General features: G+C 37.5%; 2 protein-coding genes across 2 annotated transcripts in view; both read right to left on the bottom strand.

The window, feature by feature from the left end:
• Positions 1-25,028, bottom strand: part of LOC5569778 (prolactin-releasing peptide receptor) — a 539,879-nt gene that overhangs the window by 378,669 nt on the left and 136,182 nt on the right. The window lies entirely within an intron of this gene.
• LOC5572884 (fibrinogen-like protein A) lies at positions 8,332-9,596 on the bottom strand. Its single transcript, XM_021849353.1, has 2 exons — positions 8,769-9,596; positions 8,332-8,512 (listed from the first exon to the last, which is right to left on the bottom strand). The coding sequence occupies exons 1-2, from the start codon at positions 9,539-9,541 to the stop codon at positions 8,398-8,400; spliced, it is 888 nt and encodes a 295-aa protein (XP_021705045.1). The 5' UTR covers positions 9,542-9,596; the 3' UTR covers positions 8,332-8,397.

Here is a 25,028-nt window from a genome sequence, read left to right as displayed (position 1 = left end):
TCATTGGGATAGAGCCTGCTTCTCAGCTTAGTGTTCTTATGAGCGCTTCCACAGTTACGAATAGATCCTGGACCGACCGGGAATTGAACCCAGACATCTTCAGCATGGCTTTGCTTTGTAGCCGCTAAAGAAGGTCAAACTAAATCTGTTCGTTTAATCGAACATTGAAATCTATCCCAAAAATCAATTAAAATCAATTAAAATAATCAATATTTCCAGAAAAAAAGTAATAAATATCTCCCAGTGAACCTTCAACATATTGACTACAATTTCATTGAAAAACCTGGTATCAAAATTATTTATTAATCTTTAGTTATGACAGTTGTACAGCCTCCCGTATCGGTACACCTGGAGATCACCTCTGCAGACAGAATCGCAAATCGACCGCGTTTTGATTGATGGACTATCAGAACCCATCGTGGCGCTAACATTGACTCTGACCACTACCTGGTGATGGTAAAACTGCGCCCATAACTATCCGTAATCAACGATGTACGATACCGACGCCCGCCTCAGTACAATATAGCGTGGCTGAAACAATCGTATGTCGCCAACGCGTTTGCGCAGCATCTTGAGGCAGCGTTGTGGGATGAGCGCGAGCTCAAAAGGGCACCTCTTGAGGACTGTTAGAGGACATTCAAAGAAACATTTATCGACTATTGGTTTGAAGAGGACTGCCAGGAGATTTTGGAGGAGAAGAATGCAGCGCGGGATGCATTGCTGCAGCATGGTACGCGGAAAAACGTGTAACGATACAGACTGAAGCGGAAATTCCACCCATTTCGAGACAAAAAGCGCCACCTGAAAGAAATGGAATGCCAAGAGATGGAGTTGCTGTATCGTTCTCAAGAAACGCGGAACTTCTATCATAAGCTCAACACATCCCGCAAAGGATTCGTGCCATGACCTGAAATGTGGCGGGATAAAGATGGGAGCAGGTCATCGAAAGGTGGCAGCCGCACTACGATGAACATCTGAATGGCGCAGAGAACACAGACACAGAAGGTCAGGACAGCGAAGGCGATGGCCACGTCAGCACAGCGCACAATGGAAACCAACCAGCTACCAGAATGCGGAAAGTTATCCTACAAAGTGCTATCACAGATTGTCTTCCGTCTTCTAACACCTATAGCAAACGGGTTCGTGGGAAGTTATCAAGCAGGTTTCATCGATGGCCGCTCGACAACGGACCAGATCTTTTCCGTGCGGCAAATACTCCAGAAATGCCATGAGTACCAGGTCCCAACGCACCATTTGTTCATAGATTTCAAGGCGGCATAGGACAATATCGACCGTGTAGAGCTATGGAAGATCATGGACGAGAAAAGCTTTCCCGGGAAGCTTCCAAGATTGACTAGAGTAACGATGGACGGTGTGCAAAACTACGTTAAGATCTCGGGCGAACACTCCAGTCCGTTCGAGTCTCGCCGAAGACTACGACAGAGTGATGGACTTCGTGCCTGTTTGACAATTTGTTTATGTTATTGGAAGAAAGTTTGAAACGGTGGCAGATTTGTTCACCCGCCTGAAACGCGAAGCAACAAGAGTTGGGTTATAGTGATTGCGTCGAAAACAAAGTACATACTGGTAGGCGGAACTGAGCGCGACAGGGCCCGCCTAGGAAGCAGTGTTATGATAGACGGGGATTTCGTAGAAGACCACTTGAGGGTTTCAAAATTTATATCACCATTATGGACCAATGCACGAGTTCACGAATTTGACGTTTCAGCAGGGCCGAATTCACTAGTTTCCATGGTCACGTAAATAACACGGCACCGCTCAAACGTCAATTAGTGAACGCGTGTACTGGTCCATTTTCCATTTTCTGAAAAAAAAATTGTGTAATGATTCATTACACAACTCGGAACAGTTGCATAATGAATCATTACAGCACTGGTTTCAGTTGCGTAATGACTGTTCCCGCACTGCATACTTCGGTGGAGGAAAATAGGCCGTATCATGACAGATTAACGCGATGAAAAACAGCGTTTTACGATTAGAAATTGCAAAAAATGTATTTTCTGCAATTTCTAATCATGATAGGCTGTTTTTCATCACGCCAATCTGTGAAGAAACGGCCTACTTTGCTGCACTGCATTCTGCAGTGCGGTAATAGTCATTACGCAACTGCAACCAGTGCTGTAATGATTCAATTCGTAACATTTTCTTATCACATAACTGTTTTGAGTTGCGTAATAAATCATTACTCAACATTTTTCCAGAAATTGTAAAATAATGAAGAGTTCCGAGCATTCCGATAGGTTTTCTGGTACACTCAAGTGGTCTTCTACGAAATTGCAAAAAATGTTGTACACAACTCGTTGCAGAACTCGATTTTTACAGCACTCGTCGTAATTATTCAACTCGGCAGGCCTCGTTGGATAAATGTACGACTTGTGCCGTAAATATCTTCATTCTGCACCATGTTGCATAAACTACTATTCCCTGTGACTTTTTTGGAATAACTATTAATTGGCAATATTTGCCGATACGATATTTCGCATGGGAGGGTGCTATAATCATTATAAATTTTCTAAAATTTTGACATTTAACAGCACTGAAACCGTGAAATTTTCATGGCCTGTTTCGCACAATCAGGCGAATTTAGCTAAACTAAGAGATAATATGTGGATTTCAGAAAATGTGCAGATTATTCCACGAGATAATATATTTCTCGAACTTTTTCCCCACTATGGGCCGAATTTGGTTTCCAAGCATTTATGTAAGACTAATGCATCTCAAACCAATGCACAAAGGGAAAAAGGTGACAAACCGACGAATAAATTTGAATCTACTGAACGCAATGCGTAAAAATTGAGAAAATAACTTTATTTACTGGTACAATTATTCAGTAAGTGAATGTCAAAGAGCGTCTGCAGAAGGAGCTCTTGCCGTTTTATCAGAAGTACATGTATTATTGTGGCCTGATTTTGCATCAAGCTACTATGGAAATGTGGCTCAGAGGCATATGCAATAAAAAAAATCATAACTGTACTAAAGGATTGTTATCCACTTAACGCTCATGGACTATTGAATGATTTTAGGTAATCGTGAATCAAAACCTCGTAAACATAAGGAAAGACAAAAAAGCCCGAAAATGTTCACAAAACTGTAACTATTGCCATTGTGCAAAATCTTAGGCATGGAATTAAACGAAAAGTTGTAGCATGTGTATGTAACAACAAGCAACTACAAGCGCTCTAAAGGCACAGCTGCGCCGAATGAAGTGCGTAGAGTGACCTCGCCCTTGGTAACAAGGCAGAATGGTGATTTTTCAAGTGAATATTTCTCTAATTCACTCTTTTTTATTATGAAATGAAGTAAATTTCAAAATAAATAAAAAAAGTTTTTTTTTTTCAGTTCATTCTTCATAACATTGCTATTTTCTAATTAATTTTTAAGCTCTTAGCATCATTCTCTTCAAAATAAAATTTATGAAAAGTTTGCCTAAAATCAATATTAGTCTTAGTTATAAGCAGTTTTCTTTAAATATTTCCTCTTCTTTTTAGTACAGGACGGACTCGATTATCCGGAGTATTGATTTTTTTCACTCCGGATAATCGAATCACTAAAAAAAATGAAATCTTCGATAAAAGAACCTAAATATCATCTTTTTTCGTTGTTTTATTTATATGATGCACTGGCGTAGCCAGAAGTTATTGCTAGGAACAGTAGGGGATTCCTCACAAGAAAAAAAAAGTTTGACCAGCATACACAAGAAACCACTTTTTCAAACCCCCCCCCCCCCCCTTTTCTTAAATACATTTAAAACTACAAAATCATTCATATTGTATATTGCAATACCAAATTATCTCAGATTTATGTATAAAAATTGAAAAACAAGAACATCAAAAAACAATTTCCGGATAATCGTGTCTAAAAATCCGGATAATCGAATCCCGGATAATCGAGTCTCCAGATAATCGAGCCCGACCTGTAATCACTTTTGTTCGACCATATTTTCATGAATACTTAACCGATTCCAAATACTTTACATGCTTTTAGTGCAAATTTAAAAGTTTATAACTATGGGTACAACAAACCAATAAAAAAAAATTCGACTAAGTTATTTAGCAAAAAAAAATGCCCAAAACATAATTTTTAACAAAAAATACTATATTTTCCATTTTTTCGTCAGGTAAAAGTTAAAACTTTAAGCTGGAACTTGTTTTTTCTCATTTGTTAAACCTTCAAAAGGGTCTTAGAAGCAATTTTCTATCATAATAACATGATCATTATCATTATAACATGATGCTTAATAAACTTCATATAAGTAATAGGAGTGTAATTTCTGGCAAAAAAAAAAATCTACAATTTGATTTATTTCATTAAAAATCATGTTTTTGAGTAGTTTTTGTTAAATATCTAAGTTAAAACAATTTTTAATTTGGTTCATTTTAAACGCAGGTTGAAAACAGCTAAATTTGCTTTAAAAGTATGTAATATGATTTGGATTCTGATGAGTATTCATTTTTGGGGGATTTGGGGGAGCTTTAACTCTTCAATAAGTATTGTATTGTTAATAAAATAATAAATAAAATTGGCATTGTATTGTGGTACCCGATTTTGTCAACCCGATTGACAAAATCAGGTCATTTTTTTTTTGTTCCTTTTTTCAAATTTTGACGTGTTACATGGTTACATGGACTTTTAAGAGGGCGATGAACATGGGCGTAGCCAGGTTTTTATTATCAGGTGCTACCAACCCCCCCCCCCCCCTTATATTGGTAATATCGATACTTAACCCCTCTATTGGCAGCTTCGTTATTTACAGCAATCAAAATATTCAAATTTCGTTTCTCAATATTTTTGCACCATTTTTTTCTCAGGTTCATTATCATTGATCAACTAGATCCTGAGATATTCCGAAATTCCTTGGGGGACCGACGCATAGCTATTTTGTACGCGAATATCTCAGCCTAAAGAATTTTTATTGTATTCGGATATCTACTCTTCGGAACAATACAATAATGAGAGTATGTTGTGGAAAAATGAAGCAATTTGGTGAAACCGTCTTTGAGTATTGAGCAGCGAAAAAGTAGAAATCAAGCGTAAAATACATAACTTTTTGTGTTAAGTTCATGTTGCATGGTGCTTTCTTTGCTTCAAGATTTCGTTTTTACCACTAAAAAAGAGCCATCTATTGCCTTTTCAGTTTGGAATATCGCCCTATTCTTTTAAGTATAATTCAAAGAATGTTTCAACCGGAGATTTTCACATAATATGGAAAAGTTTGCAATAAAATATATACACTCGCACTGCATGGTGGCTTTCATCATATAATATGTATTATATATATTATATATAATGATATATGCACGTATATCTCTTCTACTGTTGTAAGTATGAGGCCATTTTGCGACATCTTATACGTAAGCTTGGCTCATTAAAGCATCGCATAACGCAAAAGGTGATTTCGTTATACGTACAACCTGGATGTCTGGAAAGAAACTTTAAGAGGAAAATAACCATCATCGTTTTATGAATTTCCACAACCAGTTTTTTTTTTTTGCACAAAATTCAAGTAATGGTCATGAAAATCTATCATTGCATTGCACTTGCTATCAGTAATGCGATGATAGATTTTCGTGTAGATTTCTTTAAATTTGAACGAAAAAACTGGTTTTTAATTTTTGATGATTGTTAATGAGCCTTAATTTAGACGAAGAGTACCCAATATGTTTCTAGAACAATTTATAAAATTATTTTTTGAACATTAAAAAAAAGATTCAGCAGGATTCCATAGATTTTTGAAAAAGTATTGAGAGAAATACTCGGAGGAATTCATGAATGAATCTATACACCTAGTTTTTTGTTACACACCTAGTGAATCTGGTTTCTTTTTTCAATTTTTAAGCATTATTTATCTGGCAAATGGTCAGTAACGAAACATGATGATACTCAAGATCTCATGAAATTCGTTCGTTTAATAGAAGCTTACTTAACTTAACTTACTGTGTTAAGTTTTTGTATGAAGCATCTCCAAAACCACCTTAAAATTTTGTTGAGGAATCTCTAGAGAAATTCGATGTACTCCCAGGAACGATTTATAGAATAGTTTCAGAAATAATTGGAGAAACACGTTGAGGAAATATCTAGATGCATATAAATGAAATCTCAAGAGGAATTCTTGGGGACAAACGAGGAACTTTCACTAATTACTTCAATGATAATATTTTTGAGTTTCCTAACATATTTGATAAAACCTTCGAATAATTTCTGGCAAGATGTTTTTCAAAAAGCTGATTGTTTGGTGGACTCCATAAGTTCTCCAATCTATCATGATGGTATTTTTGAAGACTAGAGACAATCTTTGAAGAATTCAAACACAAGATTGGTTCCCGTAATAAAAGGCATTGTCAATGCCCCATCTGGCTACGCCCATGCGTGCATGACATCAAACATCATCTTCAATTTTAATTTATACGTGGTAAAACATGACGGTAACCATTTTTTGACAAATTTAAAATATGCTGACAAAATCGGAGGAAGACAAAATCGGGGGCTGATAAAATCGGGTCAGTACTGTAATAAAAATGAAAACCACTCTTGTTTTCTAAAGCTGTCCGGCCATACAGGACTCTCTTCTGTTTGATTTATTTTTTATACAAATTCTAAGCTTGTAGAGCGCTCCCATAGACTGGTTGGATTTCGCTCAAACTTTCACAAAAGCTTCCTTCCAACCAAATACAGGAAGCGTGTTGCCGTTTGATAATTATTAGCCGCCCTTCATTTGATTTCTTTCTTTCTTTCTTCTTCATTTGATTATCCGTTTTTCACTGCGGAAAGTGGCTAACATGAAACTTTCAAACACATAGAGGAAAACAAATGCAATCCTGGAAAATCGTTTCCAAACTTGTTGCTCAAATTTCTAAGCCAGTGACGCTCATGCTCATTTTTCAATTTCCTGTACTTTTGATCGAAGATAGTTATCCGTAATAGTTATCAGTGTGCTATTCACAGTGCTGGGAATAGTAATAGTAGTAGGCTTGAATTTCGCGAAAATCACGTGGCTCTTCCCAGTACAGTAGTTCAAAAACGTGAATCTCATCAAGTAGCCTATGTTGGTGCATGAATTTTGGGTTGCCCTTAGCAACGGGTGTTTTGAAACTTTCAAGGCGTTTCGGTCCATGCATGAGTTCACTAATTTGACGTTTGAGCGGTACCGAATTAACTCGTTGCCATGGTCACGTAAATAACACGGCACCGCTCAAACATCAGAAAGTGAACTCCTACATCGGTCCATGAACCAATGCACGAGTTTATTATCTGACGTTTGAGCGGTGTCGTGTTATTTATGTGGCCATGGCAACGAATGAATATGGCACCGCTCAAACGTCAAATTAGTGAACTCGTGCATCGGTCCATTGTCTACAGCAGCGTTGGTCGTGAGTTTCACTGGCTTTGCTGATTGTGATTGGCGTTGTTTGGCTATTGTAGAGATTTCAGATTTTTTCCCAACCCTGGCTATTCATGTTCATAACGTTAGGTGTAGTACAGCCCCCTGATGGAAAATTGTTCGAAGTTTATCACATTCAGAAGATCTAGATGACATGTGCGGCCAGAAGGCCGCACTTTGTCCATATGGCGTAGATCAGCGCTGTCAAACCTTTTTTGAGCTTTTTTCGACATGGATACCCTTGCAAGAATAGTCCAATATAAAAAAATCACTTCAATGTCTAACAAGTATGGAGAATTTCATGATTAACTTGTGGATCTCTTAGAATGATTATTTTTGGAGAGCTATCTTAAGAATCATCCCGCACAAAACTATTGGATGAAAATCTCGAGGAATTTATTGAACAATTTTTGCCTAGAATTGTAGAGAAAACTCTGGACTGATAACAATGTTATACATGGTTAAAATCCAAACCAGGGGACAATGGAAACTCGCGGTGAAATTCTTGAAATTTTTCGGATTACAAAGACGATTACATAAAAATGCATGTTTGTAATGAAAATGTACTTTAAATGTATAAATTTCTTGGATTTTTTAATTGTTTTAATACTTTACAAATTGAGATGATAAGTTTAATATAATATTGTCAAAGTAAAATTTGCTGCGATTACCATATCAGTTCTCCAAGTTTGACTAATTTCGCGGAGTTTTCTAAATTTCGCGTCGAAGTCCAAGTTTTGCGGATTTTGCAGCTAGGCTAGGTTGAGTAATGTAGTGTTTGTCTCGAAACAATAAAAGTGTCTAAGCAAGTAAGCTCAGAAATCTGAGAAGGCTGATGTGCTTTTACCGTTTTGCTTCTGTGACCCCAATCCCCAAACACAAATCATTAACTGTGGAGTTTGTGATACAAATAATGAATCCGCGTGAAATTGCCGTTTATGCCATCCGTTTATTTTCCATCCATTTCAGATCACTGACTTTGCCACCACAGTCAAACTCTAGTATCCTCGAATCATCATCCTCGAAAAAGCCAATCCTTCGTCTGAATCGCTGAATGGATACCAAGTCATGTACTTCGGTCCAATCTTGTTGCCGTACAATCCGTTCAGATTACTGTGAAAAAAAATACATATTTAATTGTAGGTTTTCAGTGGGTAAACGTGGAATTCAGATTCAAGTAAATCCGGGGAAAATCGTTTTTTCTCCGATTTACTTGATTTTGAATTGAGTTCTTCAACAGCACAAATTTTAAGAACATGAAACCCATTTAATCTGAAAAAACGGCTATATGGTTCTCCAGATTTGTGCTCTTGAAGTTTTGAGAAGTGACTTCGATTCACCTTCACCTTAAACAAGAAATTAATCTTACCTGAATGAGCAATCCTTGTACCACCAAGCTCCCAACCGTTCGACCGCACAGTTCCGTTCATATTTCTTATTCTTATTTTTCTTGTTTCCATTGTGGTCCAGCGTTTTGAACAGCTGCAAATGGTTGTATCTCAACCCATCGCCGGCCGTTCCACAATACGCTCCCAGCTTCTTCAAGGCGTAGCTCTCCACTTCGCTTCCGATTTCGAACTCGTCGTACTTGGCGTACTTGTACTTGCCCTTGAAGTTCTTCAGCTCAATCAGCAGTTGAGTGTTTCGGAACGCCGTCAGCTTGAAAATTTTCTCCAATCCGTACCAGAACTCACCGGTCAGCTTTCCGAAGCCTTTCTTGTAGTCGGTGAAGTTCCGGAAGAAATCCTCCGATCCGTCGAATCGGGACTGAATTACCAGCCAACCACCTCCGTGGAGTTTCTGTTCGCAGTAAGCTCCGATGGGCTTATCATGAGGGAAAGGCTGCAGCTGATACGGTCCAGAAATCTTCGTGGGTTCCTCGGCGCACGATTTGTACGGACCATTGTAGCAGTAGTTGTACTTGTCTTTCTTTTCGTACTTTTCGTATTTGTCGTAATGCTGGTAGTGGTCGTACTTAGGAGGATCCTCGTACTTCGGAGGTGGATCGTACTTGGGAGGTTCTTCGTAACTTCTCAACTCGGTGAGAAGATCCTCGAACGTTTTGCCGGCCACTACGGAACATCCTATCACGTGGATGAGTATAACGGCGAGCGCACAATGAAAGAACCTGGAACGTGACATCCCCTCAACTGGTTTGAACACATCGAGTGGAGAAAAGATACTGCTACCGCACTCTCTGCCAGGCTTTGTTTTATAAACTTACGGTAGAGCGTTCGATGCTGGAAAGACGCCTCAAAATTACCTGGATGAACCTCTCGAATCATGGGGGCGAGACAATAAATGAATAATGAGGCCCCGGGTAGTCGAAGACAAATTAGTTCGTAATGTTTTTTCAATCCGTTTTCAAAGAAGAAGATTGCCTTTGTCCTACCTGTTGGGTCACTATTTCCATGGTGTGTTGATGTACCCCGCATGAACTAAAATAACATAATTTACTTAGCCGTTTGCTGCAAGATTGAAGGAAGTCGTGAAGCCGGCGTGATTTTGCAAAACTTTGCTGACACAACTTCTATGGTTTCTTATTTTTCAGAGATTTGTACATTAGACGGATTTTTCCATGCATTGCTGAAAATGCATGGTGCTGGACAGAATTTTTATCTTTACGGTTCCACAAACGTGTGCAGATATAAAATATATTTTTGCATTCAATAGCAGAAACTTTTATTGAAAACTGTACAACGTATTTTCAGAAATACTTCATTTGAATCAAGCAAACTGACAATCTTATGAATCGGTTTTAATAATTGATAGTTTTCTGATCAAACGAATTTATGTATAGAAAATTTCTCATTAACCTGTAAATTCCATAAAATGGTCCTTCCTTGAATTAAACGTATAAAAATAAATTGTCATCAGAAAATACGAGCATTAAGCAGTTTTGATAGACTAACGGTCATGATGTCAAAAATGGTTAAATCATAAATCCCACCAGAAATCTGTCAAAACTCGAAGGTTTATTAAATTATAAAAATAATGAGTGCTTTGCGTGAAAAAGACTGTTGAAATACAAGCCAATGCGTCAAACCAACGCGCTTACTCATGCATGATGCTTTGGTTGATGAAAACATGAAAAACATCAGAAAACAACAGTCATCAGCGTAAATCTCGAAATATCATCGCAGCCAACAGTTGTACAAGTGACAGCTGTGTTAGTTTTCTGCTAACCATGAAACGGAAAGTTATAATCAAAATAGCAATACATCGAAAAAAATTAAAACAAAATAGATATTGTTCTGTGGCTTTCTGAACAGGCTTGTACACCATCAATTTTTAATTTTCATCTCGAAATGTCTGCGATAAATTATTCATGAAACTCTATAAATATGAGTGTGTAGAATTTATTTGAATTGACCATTAGTTCGTAACTCCCAGAACCTGTTACGGAACCACTAGATAACCAAAATTACTCATGATTACTGAATACATCTCTGATGAATTATCTATTAAATTTTAAAAGATTTTATGAGCCGTATGGTTGGCTTCTATCAAATAATTAAATTGTTCACTTATCCGATACTCTCGAAACCATTAAGTGGCCATTTTTACCTTAGATAACTGCGGACATCTCTGATGAATTCTCTATAAAATTTTAACTTTATAAGTACACGTCAAGAATTTTCAAGAAACATCCTGTAGGATCTTAGTAGTCCATAATTGGCGACGAAAATGGGATCAAGTAAAACTATTTTTAGCAATATCTTCCTCGTAATAGGCTGTTCTTCCTCATGCCAATCTGTCATGAAACGGTCTACTTTCCTGCACTGAAGTATGCAGTGCGGGAATAGTCATTACGCAACTGAAACCAGTGTTGTAATGATTCATTACGCAACGCTTTCTCATTACGCAACTGTTTTGAGTAGCGTAATGAATCATAACACAACCATTTTTTATAAATTTTAAAATAATGGTGAATGCATTCCGATATAATTTCTGATACCCGCAAGTGGTCTTCTACGAAATTGTAAAAAAATTATATGTAACTCGTTGCAGAACTCGATTTTTACAGCACTCGTCGTAATTATCCAACTCGGCAAGCCTCGTAGGATAAATTCACGACTCGTGCTGTAAAAATCAACATTCTGGAACTTGTTCCGTAAACTACTATTTCCTACTTTCCTGACAACGGAGCGGTTTTCCATCAAGTGTTCATTTAAAATATGTTCTTTTTCTCAATCTCTCCCTATCTTGATGGTCTCTTAGATATCGAGATGTGGAGAGTCGACTGTATATAGTACGCATTAAACAGTGAAACTGTGAAACTTTTTTCTATAATGAATTATTTAAAATTCATTCCATTTTTTTTAAATTAGTCTAGAATCCGAACTGCTAACCTCTCCATCCTCACACGTTCTAAATTTCCTCATGCCAACCCGTAGTGGCTATTTTCAACCCCCCAGAGTTAACAGATCGTCGGAAATTCTTTCGAAAATCCATCTAAAATTATAAAAGTTACCTCTTTGATCGTTCTGTGATGCTTTAGAAAATCTTTCTGGGATTTTCTCTTGGATTATCCCGGAAATCCCTCTTGTATTTTTACGGAAATCATTTCGGGATTCTTCCGTGAAATTTTCCTGGAATTCTGCCGAAAATTTTTCTATGATTGCTTTCCAGAGGGATTAAATTCATTCTCAAATATTCTGGGATTTTTCTAAATATGTTTTAGAGATTTTTTCAAGAAATCCACGAGCTTTCTTACAAAAATCCCTCAGGATTTTTCCGGAAAACCGTCCAAAATTGTTATATTAATCCCTCCGACATTTTTGAAGAAATCAATTAGTAAATCTTCCGTGAATATCCTTAGGACTTTGTCAGATATCCCTCTTAAATTCTATCAGGTTTATTATTCTGATTCTTCTAGGATTCTTCCGAAAATCCGTCTAAAACTAAAATTTAAAAAATCCATCATTCCACTCTCAGATTATTTCGTTAAAATTCTTTGTAAATCCTCCTGGCCCTTTTACAGGAATCCTTTTGCGATTCTTATGGAAATCATGCTTTATTTTTCCAGAAATCTTTCTGGGAAAAGTTAGACTATACTCTAGGAATTTCTCCGGAAATCACGTGGTGGTCCTAGAGAAACTTTTTTTTTTAATTAAACAAAAACAATCTCTCTATTCTTTAGTTTTGTTATGATTTATCAGTTTATTTTCTTGGAAATTTTCTACGACCCTTGGCGGAATCTTCAGGAAATTTCTCTTGAAATCAAATGGAACGAAAACTTCCGGACAGCCCTCTGAGACTCCTAAAAATACCTTTGAAATTCTTTCGGAAATCTTTCCAAGACTCGTTTGAAAGTTACTCTGAAAAAGTTCCGGAAATTCCATTTGAAATTTTTCTGCAGAAATTTTTGGAGTTCTTCCGGACATCGCTCTGGGATTATTTCGGAAAATTTTCAAGGAATTCTTCCAGATGTCATAGTGGATTCTCGCAACTTTCTGAGAATCTCACAGGAATTTTTCGAAATAACTTTTGGGATTCTTTTGGATATCACTACATCCAAAAATCCATTTGTAATTTTTCTGCAAATCCTCATAAGACTCTTTCAGATTTTTAACGGAAGTGCTTAAGTATATCTTCCAGAAATCCCCCCCAAAATTTATTCAGAAATTTATCTTTAATTCTTTCGCAAATCATCCTAAAATTCTTCTGGAAATCCTTCTACTATTCCAAAGAAATTACCTGACGGATCTTCAGAAGAACTACAGAAAGATATTCGGAAGAGTCCTAGGGAGGTACTCGAAAGAATAATCGCACAGAGATACAGGGGATAGGCAAAATGATTGAGATAGGCAAAATTTGGCCCAAATTCAAATGCTTATAACTTTATGAAAAATGGATGAAATTGGATGCATCTGGAAGCAGTCGACGGCAAATTTGGTCCAGTTTTAGGAACTTCCTTGGCCATGCATATTGGCCACTGGACACCGGAGATGTTCCGGATTTTCTGAGGTCATGTCCAAATGTCATTTTTTCTGTCGCTTGTATTTTTGTGCGGTGTAAAGTTAGATAGATGTTTGCAATTTTCCTAGAAACTAGAACTAATAGGAAGTTGAATGCCACCGGACGCATTAAGATTGGTTGGAAATCTTCAGAAATATGACCATTTCCGTAAAACTGGTTCCGGAAAGCATGGTCAGTCATGTTTGTATTTCCAATCATGTAAATATTATCCGGAGCTATATCCAAGTGGACATCAACCTTAAAAATGATGGTTCCTGCAGCGTATTCAGAACCATTAGATGCACAGACCACTCTATAGAAGGTTTCAGGTGCCCTGGGGGAAGTGGTCAATTAGGAACAAATCTGGAACCATATCAATATGGGCATCAAACTTCATTATTTTCAAAGGTTATGCTTTCCGAAGCATTTCCAGCACCACCGGCTGCCATGACCACTTTATAGTAGATTCCAGGTGCCCCGGGGATGTGGCCAATTCAAAACATGCCCGAAAACACATCAATATGGGTAAAAACATCAAGATTTTTGAAGGTGATGCTAATAGAAGTATTTACAGCGCAACTTATTTATATGACCACTGTATAGTAGGTTCCATGGGCCCTGGGGGATGAGGTCATGTTTCGAGTTGGCCACATCTCTAGGAGCCCCTGGAATATACTATAGAGTGATTATTATATCTTGTGGTTCTGAAAATGCTCGCCATTTTCCAAGTCACATGGATCTTACTGTTTATGGTAGAATGTGATTCTAAACAGATGAACGGACATGTTCCGAATTGGCCACATCCCCCGGGGCACCTGGAACCTACTATAAGGTTGTTATAGCAGCCGGTGATGCTGGAAATGCTTCGGAAAGCATAACCTTTGAAAATAATGAAGTTTGATGCCCATATTGATATGGTTCCGGATATGTTCCTAATTGACCACTTCCCCCAGGGCACCTGGAACGTTCTATAGAGTGGTCTGTGCATCTAATGGTTTTGAATACGCTGCGGAAACATCATTTTTAAGGTTGGTGTCCGCTTAGATATAGCTCCGGATAATATTTACATGATTGGAAATACAAACATGACTGACCATGCTTTCCGGAACCAGTTTTACAGAAATGGTCATATTTCTGAAGATTTCCAACCAATCTTAATGTGTCCGGTGGCATTCAACTTCCTATTAGTTCTAGTTTCTAGGAAAATTGCAAACATCTATCTAACTTTATACCACACAAAAATACAAGCGACAGAAAAAATGACTTTTGGACATAACCTCAGAAAATCCGGAACATCTCCGGTGTCCAGTGGCCAATATGCATGGCCAAGGAAGTTCCTAAAACTGGACCAAATTTGCCGTCGACTGCTTCCAGATGCATCCAATTTCATCCATTTTTCATAAAGTTATAAGCATTTGAATTTGGGCAAAATTTTGCCTATCTCAATCATTTTGCCTATCCCCTGTAACTTGAAAATTCCAGGAGGAATGCCCAGAAGCGTCATAGAAGTAATTCTAGTAGCAATCAGTAGCAGTGCTCTTAATCATCCCCAGAAAGATTTCCAAAAGAATCCCAGAAGGTTTTCCAACAGATTCCTCCAAAGATATCCGGAAGAATTTGAATAGGATTTTCGGAAGAATCCCCGAAGTTTTATAAGGATATTGACGAAAAAATCATAGTGGCATTTTAAGAAGAATTCCAGAAGAGTTTTTTGAAGTATCGTCGAGAGGTATGCGAAAGTATTCCGATATGATTTACAAAAGCATCTCAGATGATTTCCAGAAGAAGCAAGAGGCATTCTCGCAAGAATCCCAGGAGTACTACTGGATTTATCTTAGACATATTGTCGGACGAATCTCAGAGTTATTTCCGAAGGAATTCAAGAAGAATTTCTTTTAGAGCCATAAGCAATTTTAGTAAGAATCCTTTGATCCGGAAAATATGATTCTTCTGGACATATTTTTGGGATTTTTGCAGAAATCCCTCTGTTTTGGGTGTATTTTAAAAGAAATCCCAAAGAATCATACGCAAAATCTCAGAGCGATATCTTCAAGAATACTGGAGTTTCCCGAAAAACCTGTTCAGAAAATCAATGAAAGGGGTCCGCATGGTCTGTAGGGATTTGAATTCTAAACTTGTAACCAACTCAGTCATTGGGTCACCAAGTGGCTCGGTAGCTTAATTGGTAAAGCGCTCGTGTAGCATACAAGAGTCCTGGGTCCAGCCGAGCACGTGGATTTTTTTTTTTCATAATTTCACCCATAATTTGTCCATCTTTACCACGCGTAATGAGTTAATTAATTGTCAGGTTATTATCGTCGAAACATATCTGAGGTACATGCAACATTGATAATATCTAATTAAAAAATGAGACCGATCGCATAACTTGAATCCATACGATTTTTTTGTGAAGAGACACTAGGGTGCCGGTGCCATTAGTGGACTACTTAAGCTATAAAAATCATAACATAATAACGAAAAGCCTTAACAGACATCTTTTGGCGTCTACAGAAAGATTTCTACCTGTACTATATGGGAAAAATATAAAAAGAGTTATAATAGTAGTTTACGGAACAATTTCCAGAGTGATGATTTTTACAGCACGAGTCGTAAATCTATCCTACGAGGCTTGCCGAGTAGGATAATTACGACGAGTGCTGTAAAAATCGAGTTCTGCAACGAGTTACGTACAACATTTTTTGCAATTTCGTAGAAGACCACTTGAGGGTATCAGAAATTATGTCGGAAAGCATTCACCATTATTTTAAAATTACTGAAAAAAATGTTGTGTTATGATTCATTTCGCAACTCAAAACAGTTGCGCAATGAGGAAGCGTTGCGTAATTAATCATTACAGCACTGGTTTCAGTTGCGTAATGACTATTCCCGCACTGCATACTTCAGTGCAGGAAAGTAGGCCGTTTCATGACAGATTGACGTGATGAAAAACAGCCTATTACGATGAGAAATTGCAAAAAGTTATTTTTTGAGCTTAAAATCGCTTGAGCCACTATTAGTACACGTGTTCCAGTAGTTGCCTTAGTGCTCCAGTAGTAGACCTTCGGGAATTTTACACGGAATTTTAAACAAAATAGTTCGTCTGGGGCCCAGATAGCCGTAGCGGTAAACGCGCAGCTATTCAGCATGACCATGCTGAAGGCCGTGGGTTCGAATCCCGCTGGTCGAGGATCTTTTCGTAAAAGGAAATTTTCTCGATTCCCAGAGTATCTTCGTACCTGCCACACGATATACACATGCAAAAATGGTCATTCGGCAAAGAAAGCTCTCAGTTAATAACTGTGGAAGTGCTTATAAGAACACTAATCTGAGAAGCAGGCTTTGTCCCAGTCGGGACGTAACGCCAAAAAGAAGAAGAAGTTCGTCTTTACATAGGTTGAACATTTTTCTTACGGAACACTAACTAATATCTTTCGAATGATGCATAAAGATCATCTCTGTGACTTTTCTTCATTTCTATACATCCATTTCAAAAACTGCTTCCATCCGTTGAACCACTACTGGAACACGACGGCAACTACTGATGCCTCGTCAGTCAGATTTCAAATGAAAATGATTTCAAATATAAATATGCGAAGTGGAATCAGTTATGGTGTTAGGGCCGTCATTTTAGCAAATTGCAAATTAATTTTCCAAACACGACGGAGCCATAGTCTAATGCTTCTACTTATGCTCTGGTATTTTTCTAGAAGTATCTTTTGCTGAGTGAATCCAAATCCATTTGACGAAGCGAATTCGAATCAGATGAACAATTCTGATTCGATTTCTGATTGCCTTGTAAACGTATAGACGGCGGCATTATAAGCTGCTCTACCTGGTTAACTTCCGAGACGGCCGAAGCCAGTATTCATCCAGGCAGTTTCACGTGAAGTACAAAGCCCAGACATGGATCTTGTTTCTATGGGAAAAATTGTGACTCAAATGCAGCATTGAAGTCTACCTGGTTGAAGGCATTGAGCTTATGCGCATGGTTGTCGATTAGGGTGCTCCGGAAAAAAAACAATGCTTAAGTTGAAATTAGACTTGGATCCATATTCTTTATATACAACATTGTTTGATTTATTTCTGAGATTAGCCTGTCATAGAAGTATAATTAGTCGGTATTCAGACAGACCGGACTAGATGATATTTTGACGTTCTAAATAGGGAGCCGGATTCTATTATTGATACTTTTAATTCACTTCGGAAGTGTTTTTTTTTTAATACAGAACAGAGCTATTATTGCAAAGTTTCAGACAATTCGGCCGAGAAAACGTTCCCATGCCAAAATGAATCATGGGAGTGCCCAAGTAGCTCTGCACCCTGTACGTTGAGGACTCCATCAATTTTAATTTTTCCGATGCTGTTTTGATGTAGATGTATCATCAAATAGATAAGTAACATTATTACAGCGAATGATGCCAATATTTCGGCATTCCGAAAGCCTGGGGTACATTTTCCTAAAACTATTAAACACTTGGTTCAGTCTGTCTGAACACCGACCAATTGTTCTAAATGGATTTTAGAAAGATCTGCAAAAAAACACCAACAAATATATTTCAGAATTGAGAAATCAAATTTTGAAAATGAAAAATAAAATTCTGGCTTTAAGTCTTTGTAGAAATCAATTAAAATTTTGAAAAGCCTCAAAAGCCGATACCGGGGTTGAAAGTAGGAAACAAAATATCATACATAGTGAGGAAGTCCAAAAACATGCTATTTACAGGGTATAGACACAGTTTTGCCTCATTTCAAAAGCTTATGACTTTATGAAAAATAGATGGAATTGGATGCATCTGTAGACGGGGTTGGTGGTCTGATGGCTACCGCTTCTGCTTCATATGCAGAAGGTCATGGGTTCAATCCCAGGCCCGTCCCTTTCCTCGTACTTTGTAGTTGTATATCTCTCACTTGCTTCTATCTTCCATTCTAAATATATCACACTAAAACTATTCGTTCATAGCAAACGCTAGAACCAGAGACGGACAAGAAACCGTTTCCCTAACGCTTCCTACTTCCACGCGCACGCCTTTCTTACGCCTGATACATAGGCAGTCTGCTAACCACAAAAGCAAACCTATCTGCCATGCCTTTCCCCCAATCCATACACTCCCGCATGAACGGACGTGGATTCAGTGGAATATACGGTCTACGTGGGAGTCAGTTCAATGCATCATCAATTCCTCCCCCTTCCCCTCATTGGTCTGCATTCTGACGTGGCAGGTGCCATTGTTGCCTAAAAATAGAAGATCACCAGCACTTATACACTGAGGATGCCTGTTAGTCCCAAGCAGTCATTCGGTTGGTTCCTTGTGTAAGTGCAGCTGATATGGCGATACTGGAGTGCATCCACGGGCGGCCAATCAAGCTCAAGCTCAAGCTAAATAGATGGAATTGGATGCATCCGGAAGCAACCAACGGAAAATTTTCTACACGGCGTGTATATGGGAAAGGTTTATCACAAAAAAATAGGCATCGCTAAATCTTTCAGCGTGTTTGGAACATATAACCAAATTTCTCCATAGTAATTTCCATGTAAACCTACATTGTCTTTGAGCCACCTTTAAATCACCACCTAGAAAGCTGAAAATTTCACAGAACGCTATTTTTATGGTAAGGATGGTAAGGAACATATGGAAGATTGGATTCTCAAGCATTTTTATATTTTGTATCGCCCTAGTGGTCATAGAATCTAAAATGTTAAGCTATAATTTGATTTCACCCAAAATTGAAAGGAAAGTGAAATAAGGTGAGTGTCACGGTCGCCATGTAAAAACGTTCTATAAGTAGATGCAAGTAATTTTATTGCGTAATTTTAATTCGTGTAAACAGTTTTTTCGAACTCATTAATACATAAATACAATCATTCAATTGAGACAGCTTACAACATTTCACATATCTTTATCCAAAGATGGACGTAATTATTCTATTGAAATTAACACGCACATCGTTAGGAAACGTGTGATTAAAATACAATCCATATCCAGTAATTGGAATCCAACAAGTTATAATAAATTATTCATCAAAATACGTTAACATAACTATTTTTAATCACTCGCTGTTCCACAAGCCAACCCAGCTTGCCCATTCGTGGAAAACTCGGTCGATTCTTCTTGGAACGACGACGCCCGATTATAAAATTCCTCTACGTGATCGATTTCCTCTTCTCACCTGTATCTCTTCACCGTCATATGGATGAGGCCTTTTCTCAACCGCTCCCAACATCAGGAACGGAAGTCGTTTGAGGCTAGATTTCGCTTGAACCACGCCGCCGCACAAAACGGTTGTGTCAACCACAGCACGAGAGTTGAGTTAATGCTCGCTCACCATGATGAACGAACGTTACACATCAAACTCACTTAAATTATCCTACGCGCTCGCGTCAACGATGGATCGTCGCGTTGTGGTTTTAACGAGCGGAGGAGGAGCATCAACGACTACGGCACTCATGCGAGATATGTATATTCTAGGATATATCCATGCAGTATCAGCGCACTATGGGCACGGAAATTATTATTTTGGGACAACATTCCAAGTACAACGAAAATCATCCAAGAAGTCAGTCTACGGCTACGAAGCCCGAAATTCTTCACAAAAAACATGAGGTGTACTAGTAGATAATCTACAAAGTAGAAACTATGTATTGATTGTGAAATCAAGAGTGGAACAAATTTTTGTTGTGATTTTTATATCAGGTTGGAGGTATCTTAATTTTGATTTCCGCAAATGTAGTTTTCCGTTAAAAAATATGTAGTCGGTAAATAATCACACATGATCTAAATATTGCGAAATTAATTTAATATGATCGTCTCATGATTTTTTTTTGTATTTTTGACGAGAAATTTTGGTAGCTAGCCCATAGTGCAGCGCGAGAGCTCGTCTGCCTTGTAATGAGGAACCAAGCATCCATTTCTCGTGAAACGCTGCTGCCGCTGCTGCTGTTGGCTGCCGGGCGAAAACCCGGGAAGTGTGTCTTGTCTGGCTGTTCGCATATGTTTAATTTTCCACTGCTGCCGAGATTTGCACCATTTCGCAAACAATCAAACCCCGCCATTGTCATGAGTCGTGCGGGATCATTTCAGTATGATGTGTGTGTGTTGGTTGAGGAAAACGGCACCCAGGACGATGAATTGGTGCTACACATCAGCGCGGATTTAGAGATGGATGTTGGCTACTGTTTATGGCGGTTCTTATCTGCTTCAGAGTGTCGTTTCATATCAGAATGAAAAAGAGGAAAATTCGTAAATTTAGTGTATTCGGACGTACAGTAGTGGACAATACATATGCAACTATTTCAATTTTTCATACCAAATGATCAATTTTGGTAGGCAAGATCTCAGATATTTATGGACCGATTTGAATTAACTTTGCATAGCAAGTCAGATAAAGCGTGAAATTAAACATATAGAATGATGTGCTAATATCCGTCATATTGAGCTTTGATAAGTGAAAACGTACAATTTTCCCAGTATTGCATTGAATGATGGTGATACGAACCAATGCCAAGCAATTCTTTCCCGAGACAGCTTTCACATTGTGCAATAAGATTTTGATAAATCTTGCTCGTTTATTTGAAATAATGCAATAAATTGTTGCTTCTTTTCGTCGTATCGTTTTCATTTCGGTCTCAATCAGTTTTGATTCGTCTCACAACAAACGGCTCACTGTGATATAGTGAGTGGTCAAAATATAACACTTCAACGTCATAACAAAATGTTTTACTAGAATATCTAGATCTAACTACGGGAGATGCCACATTCCTTCAGCATGATGAAATATATGTAGAGTGCAGAGCTACTTGGGTACTTCCATAATTCATCGTTGGCTTGGGGGTTTTTTCTCGGCCGAATTGTCTGAAACTTTGCAATTTGAAGCACTTTAATGTATATTGTTGCCATAAAAACAAAAATCCCACTGGCGAAGTAAAACAAAAGTGCCATGAATAGGATCTGGCTCCCTATTTCCCTCAAAATGCATTTGCGCCATCATAATACAACCCAAACATATGAGCGCAATTCCTTTTGACCGAACAATCATGACAGCTGCTCATAGAACACCACAATCAAAGGAACTGTTTTCTTTCTGCCCAATTTTTCTCAATCCGGACGGACGAAAAACTTTGTTTATTTTCTCAATTTTACGCGATCATTTAGGAAATTTCATAAAATTTCGTGAATTTTAGAACTTTAACGGCGAGTTATTGGAATGAAATTCTTCAGTGAAGATGTACGAAGGTTTTCTGTAGTATAAATAAGTACCTGGTCAAGCAAGTCACAGAGATGGGCGGGAAGAAATATGAATCGTAATGTGGCGTAATGGATCGCTAATCTGACTTAGCTCGGTACGCGTTCGTCCTTCGGTGAAAAAGTGCAAAGTGGATAATTGAGCAGAAGTTATTTATCGAAATACAGTAGTTTTACTCCCTTTTTTGGCGTACAGTTGGACGAATCATAACAGCTTTCACTAAATTACACTTGGAAAATGAATCATTGTTGCAGGTGAGCTAGAATATCCACAGGAGTGGAACATTTTAAGTTTGATATGACAAACAATAGCACTTACGACAAAATAGATCAAAACCCTACTCTTGAGTAATGTGCCCAAAAGTAATAACAATTTGTCTAAAATTATTCACTTTAATTAAAAATATGAACGATTTATAATAAAATATAAAAGCCAAACAAAAACACTGCCTTAGCAAACTTCTTGATCTTGTCTAAATGTACAATTTTGCGGGAGAGACCATAAAACTGTTTCTTCATTTTCTTCAGTTATGTCAGTTTTTGAATTTTGTCAATAAATAACTTCTTGCAAACCGTTATTGCTTTTAAACTCGTAACAAAAAAAATCACTTTAAATATATGTAGAAATTAATGTCCGTTGTGATTGAAATGTCCAACGTGTCAAATTTCCTTCAAATCAGTCAAATTTGATAAATTTGATAAATTTGATATATTTGACAATAAATACATAATAGGGTAATTGTACCATTTATGGACATAATGGTTCCCTATTTCATGATAATTTGAATATCTACAAATTTTAAATTATTCTGTGTGTTTAAGTAGTTCAATATGACATATATCTTGCTGTTAAAACAATCCTAAATATAGGGAAAGTGTACCAGTTATGGCTATAGTGGTTACCTATTTGGCCATATATTTTGATAACTTACATTTTAAATCATTTTGAATGTTTCAACATCAAGATATATCTAAGTACTACAGCAAAAAAAAATTCCAAAATTAAAGACATTAAAGTAATCACGTGTGGCGAAATAGGGAACCACTATGTCCATTACTGGTACACCTACCCTATGTCCAATTAGGAAACCACTATAGCTATAACTGGTATACTTTCCCTATACAGTAATGACCGAATTTTGTCTACCCCCGATTTTATCTACCCCTGATTTTAGCACCCTTTTGACCCGATTTCGTCCACCCCCGATTCTAGCATTCTTGTTTGCCCGATTTTGTCAGCCAAAAATTTATATTTATTTAAATCAGACTAAACACGTCTATACTGGCAATATTGGATGCATAAAGTCAATCATGACATTGGCCACGTCTATACAATCATCTAATGACCGAAATTTTGAAACTTGAAATTTGTAATAATTATCCAAAAAACTGATCAAAGTTACCTTGGATTACGGTACATAGAAAAGGGAAGAGGAAGATGATGTTTTTTATTTACAAAATCATTAAACTAAGTCTTAAAGATAAAATATAACATGAAAACAGTTAGATATTTTTCCCGATTTTAGTCCTTTCCTGATTTTGTCAACCCTTTTGTCAAACCCCTTCAGCATAGGGCTGAAAAAATCGGTACATTACTGTATATGATAATTTGATGAATTGGATTAATTTTATATATGCGATAAATTTGATATACTAACAAAACAAACAAATTAAAAAGAAAATTAATAATAATAACAAATTTTATAATTTTGTCAGGTTATTTCAAAAACATTTTTTAGATCACTCGCGCAAAAATATCAATTCGTCTTCAGACGTATCTTTAAATGTTCAACCCTACTAAGTAACACATTTTTCCAAGCCAGCCATCCTCCAGGGCAAAAACGAGTGAAAGCGTGAATCCAGCTTGGCACGATCTTTTCGGTTCACACTTGACTGAAATGCCAACATTCGCACAGCTGGTGACTGCTCTTTAGTAGGCTCTACCGTCTTCCTCTCCGTGGTGACAATGGCAAGCAAGTGACGGTATGCGCCCATACACTACTGTGCAAATGTTTTGGGCACACCCTGAAAACCCACAAAAGTTTTTTTTTTGTTTTATTGGTATCATTTCAAACGTTACATTCATCTCTTATATCTAGTATATTATAAGCTGAATTTTGGAAGCATTAGGAGAAATTTTCCATTTTTGCAGGTATGAAAAAAAACTGTCCAAAATTTTTCACAATCTACTACAGACGATACGCAGGCTTCGTTCTTCGCAAACAAAGATTTTTGACATCGCTGAGGTAACTCAGATGGGTCAGATCTGAACATATTGTATAATATTGGTCCCAAAATGCTGCCTTGAGGAACACCAACTCTTACAGGAAGTCTTTCAGACTTGGAATTCTGATAATTACCCTGAAGCGTACGATTTGACAGATAACTTTGGATTATTCTAACAATGTATGTTGGAAAATTAAAGATTTATTGTACCTTCATATCAAACACTGTCGAATGCTTTTTCTATGTATAGAAGAGCAAGACCAGTAGAGTAGCCTTGGAACGGATCAAATTTGTTACACGTAAAAGTTAATAAGTGGTCGAATGTCCATGGCGGAATCCGAACTATTCATTGGCCAAAATTAAATTTTCGTTGATGTGGACCATCATTCTGTTCAAAATGTCCTTTTCACTGATTTTACTGAAGTTTGCTGATTCCCAATTTTTGCATGTGATTTACACAGGGGGAGGTACGAAGATATAATATGCTCTGGAGAGTTGAAAACATTTCGAATCCTGACAGAACTGTACAAGGATTTTTGCAGATACATCTTTAAGGCTTTCTCCAGGAGTTACACTAAGACAATCCCTTCAAGGATTTCTCCACAGTAGTCCTCTCAAGGATCGTCCAAGAATTATTCCGGATACTCTTCCGGGATTCCTCCACGGATCGCCCCAGTGATTTTCCCAGGAATTCTCCAGGGGTTCTACATTTTACGAATTCCTCAAAGAGTTCCTCACTAATTTCTTCCGGGAATTCTCGCTATATACTTACTCCAAGGATTTCTCCAAGGAATTGTTCAAGATCTCCGAAGATTACATCAGCAGTTAGTCTTTTAATTCCTCCAGAGATTAAATTCCTGCAGGGATACCTCCAGGAGTTTTTCAGTTATTAACTTAGATAATCCTTCAGAGATTTGTCCCTGAGTTTTTCCTGAGAATTTTCTAGGGAATTCTCTAGGAAAATCTCTACAAGGATTCCCAGAGATTTCTCCAACTTTTTCTTTAGGAATTTCACCAATGATTCCTACAGAAAAATCTCTATATAGTTTCCTTTAGAAATAGTTCCATAGATGAACTAACAAAGAATTGACTGTACATTTTAATAAAATACGCTCTTCATCTACGCAGTATTTATAATAGAAAAGCCATTGAAAAAATAAAGACTAAGTAGCCGAAAAAGATTTCCTTGGGAATTCCTCCAT

The sequence above is a fragment of the Aedes aegypti genome, chromosome 3 (genome assembly GCF_002204515.2).
Source record: "Aedes aegypti strain LVP_AGWG chromosome 3, AaegL5.0 Primary Assembly, whole genome shotgun sequence".
Taxonomy (NCBI): Eukaryota; Metazoa; Arthropoda; class Insecta; order Diptera; family Culicidae; genus Aedes; species Aedes aegypti.
The sequence above is the reverse complement of the archived record's forward strand: the minus strand, read 5'-3'. Positions and strand labels throughout refer to the sequence as shown.

What these genes read in the sequence shown, in the direction of transcription:
- LOC5572884 (XM_021849353.1), bottom strand. Translation starts at nt 9,541, where the DNA reads ATGTCACGTTCCAGGTTCTTTCATTGTGCGCTCGCCGTTATACTCATC. An exon ending in TACAAGGATTGCTCATTCAG is followed by an intron (nt 8,513 to 8,768) that starts GTAAGATTAATT and finishes TTTTTTTCACAG; the next exon opens with TAATCTGAACGGATTGTACG.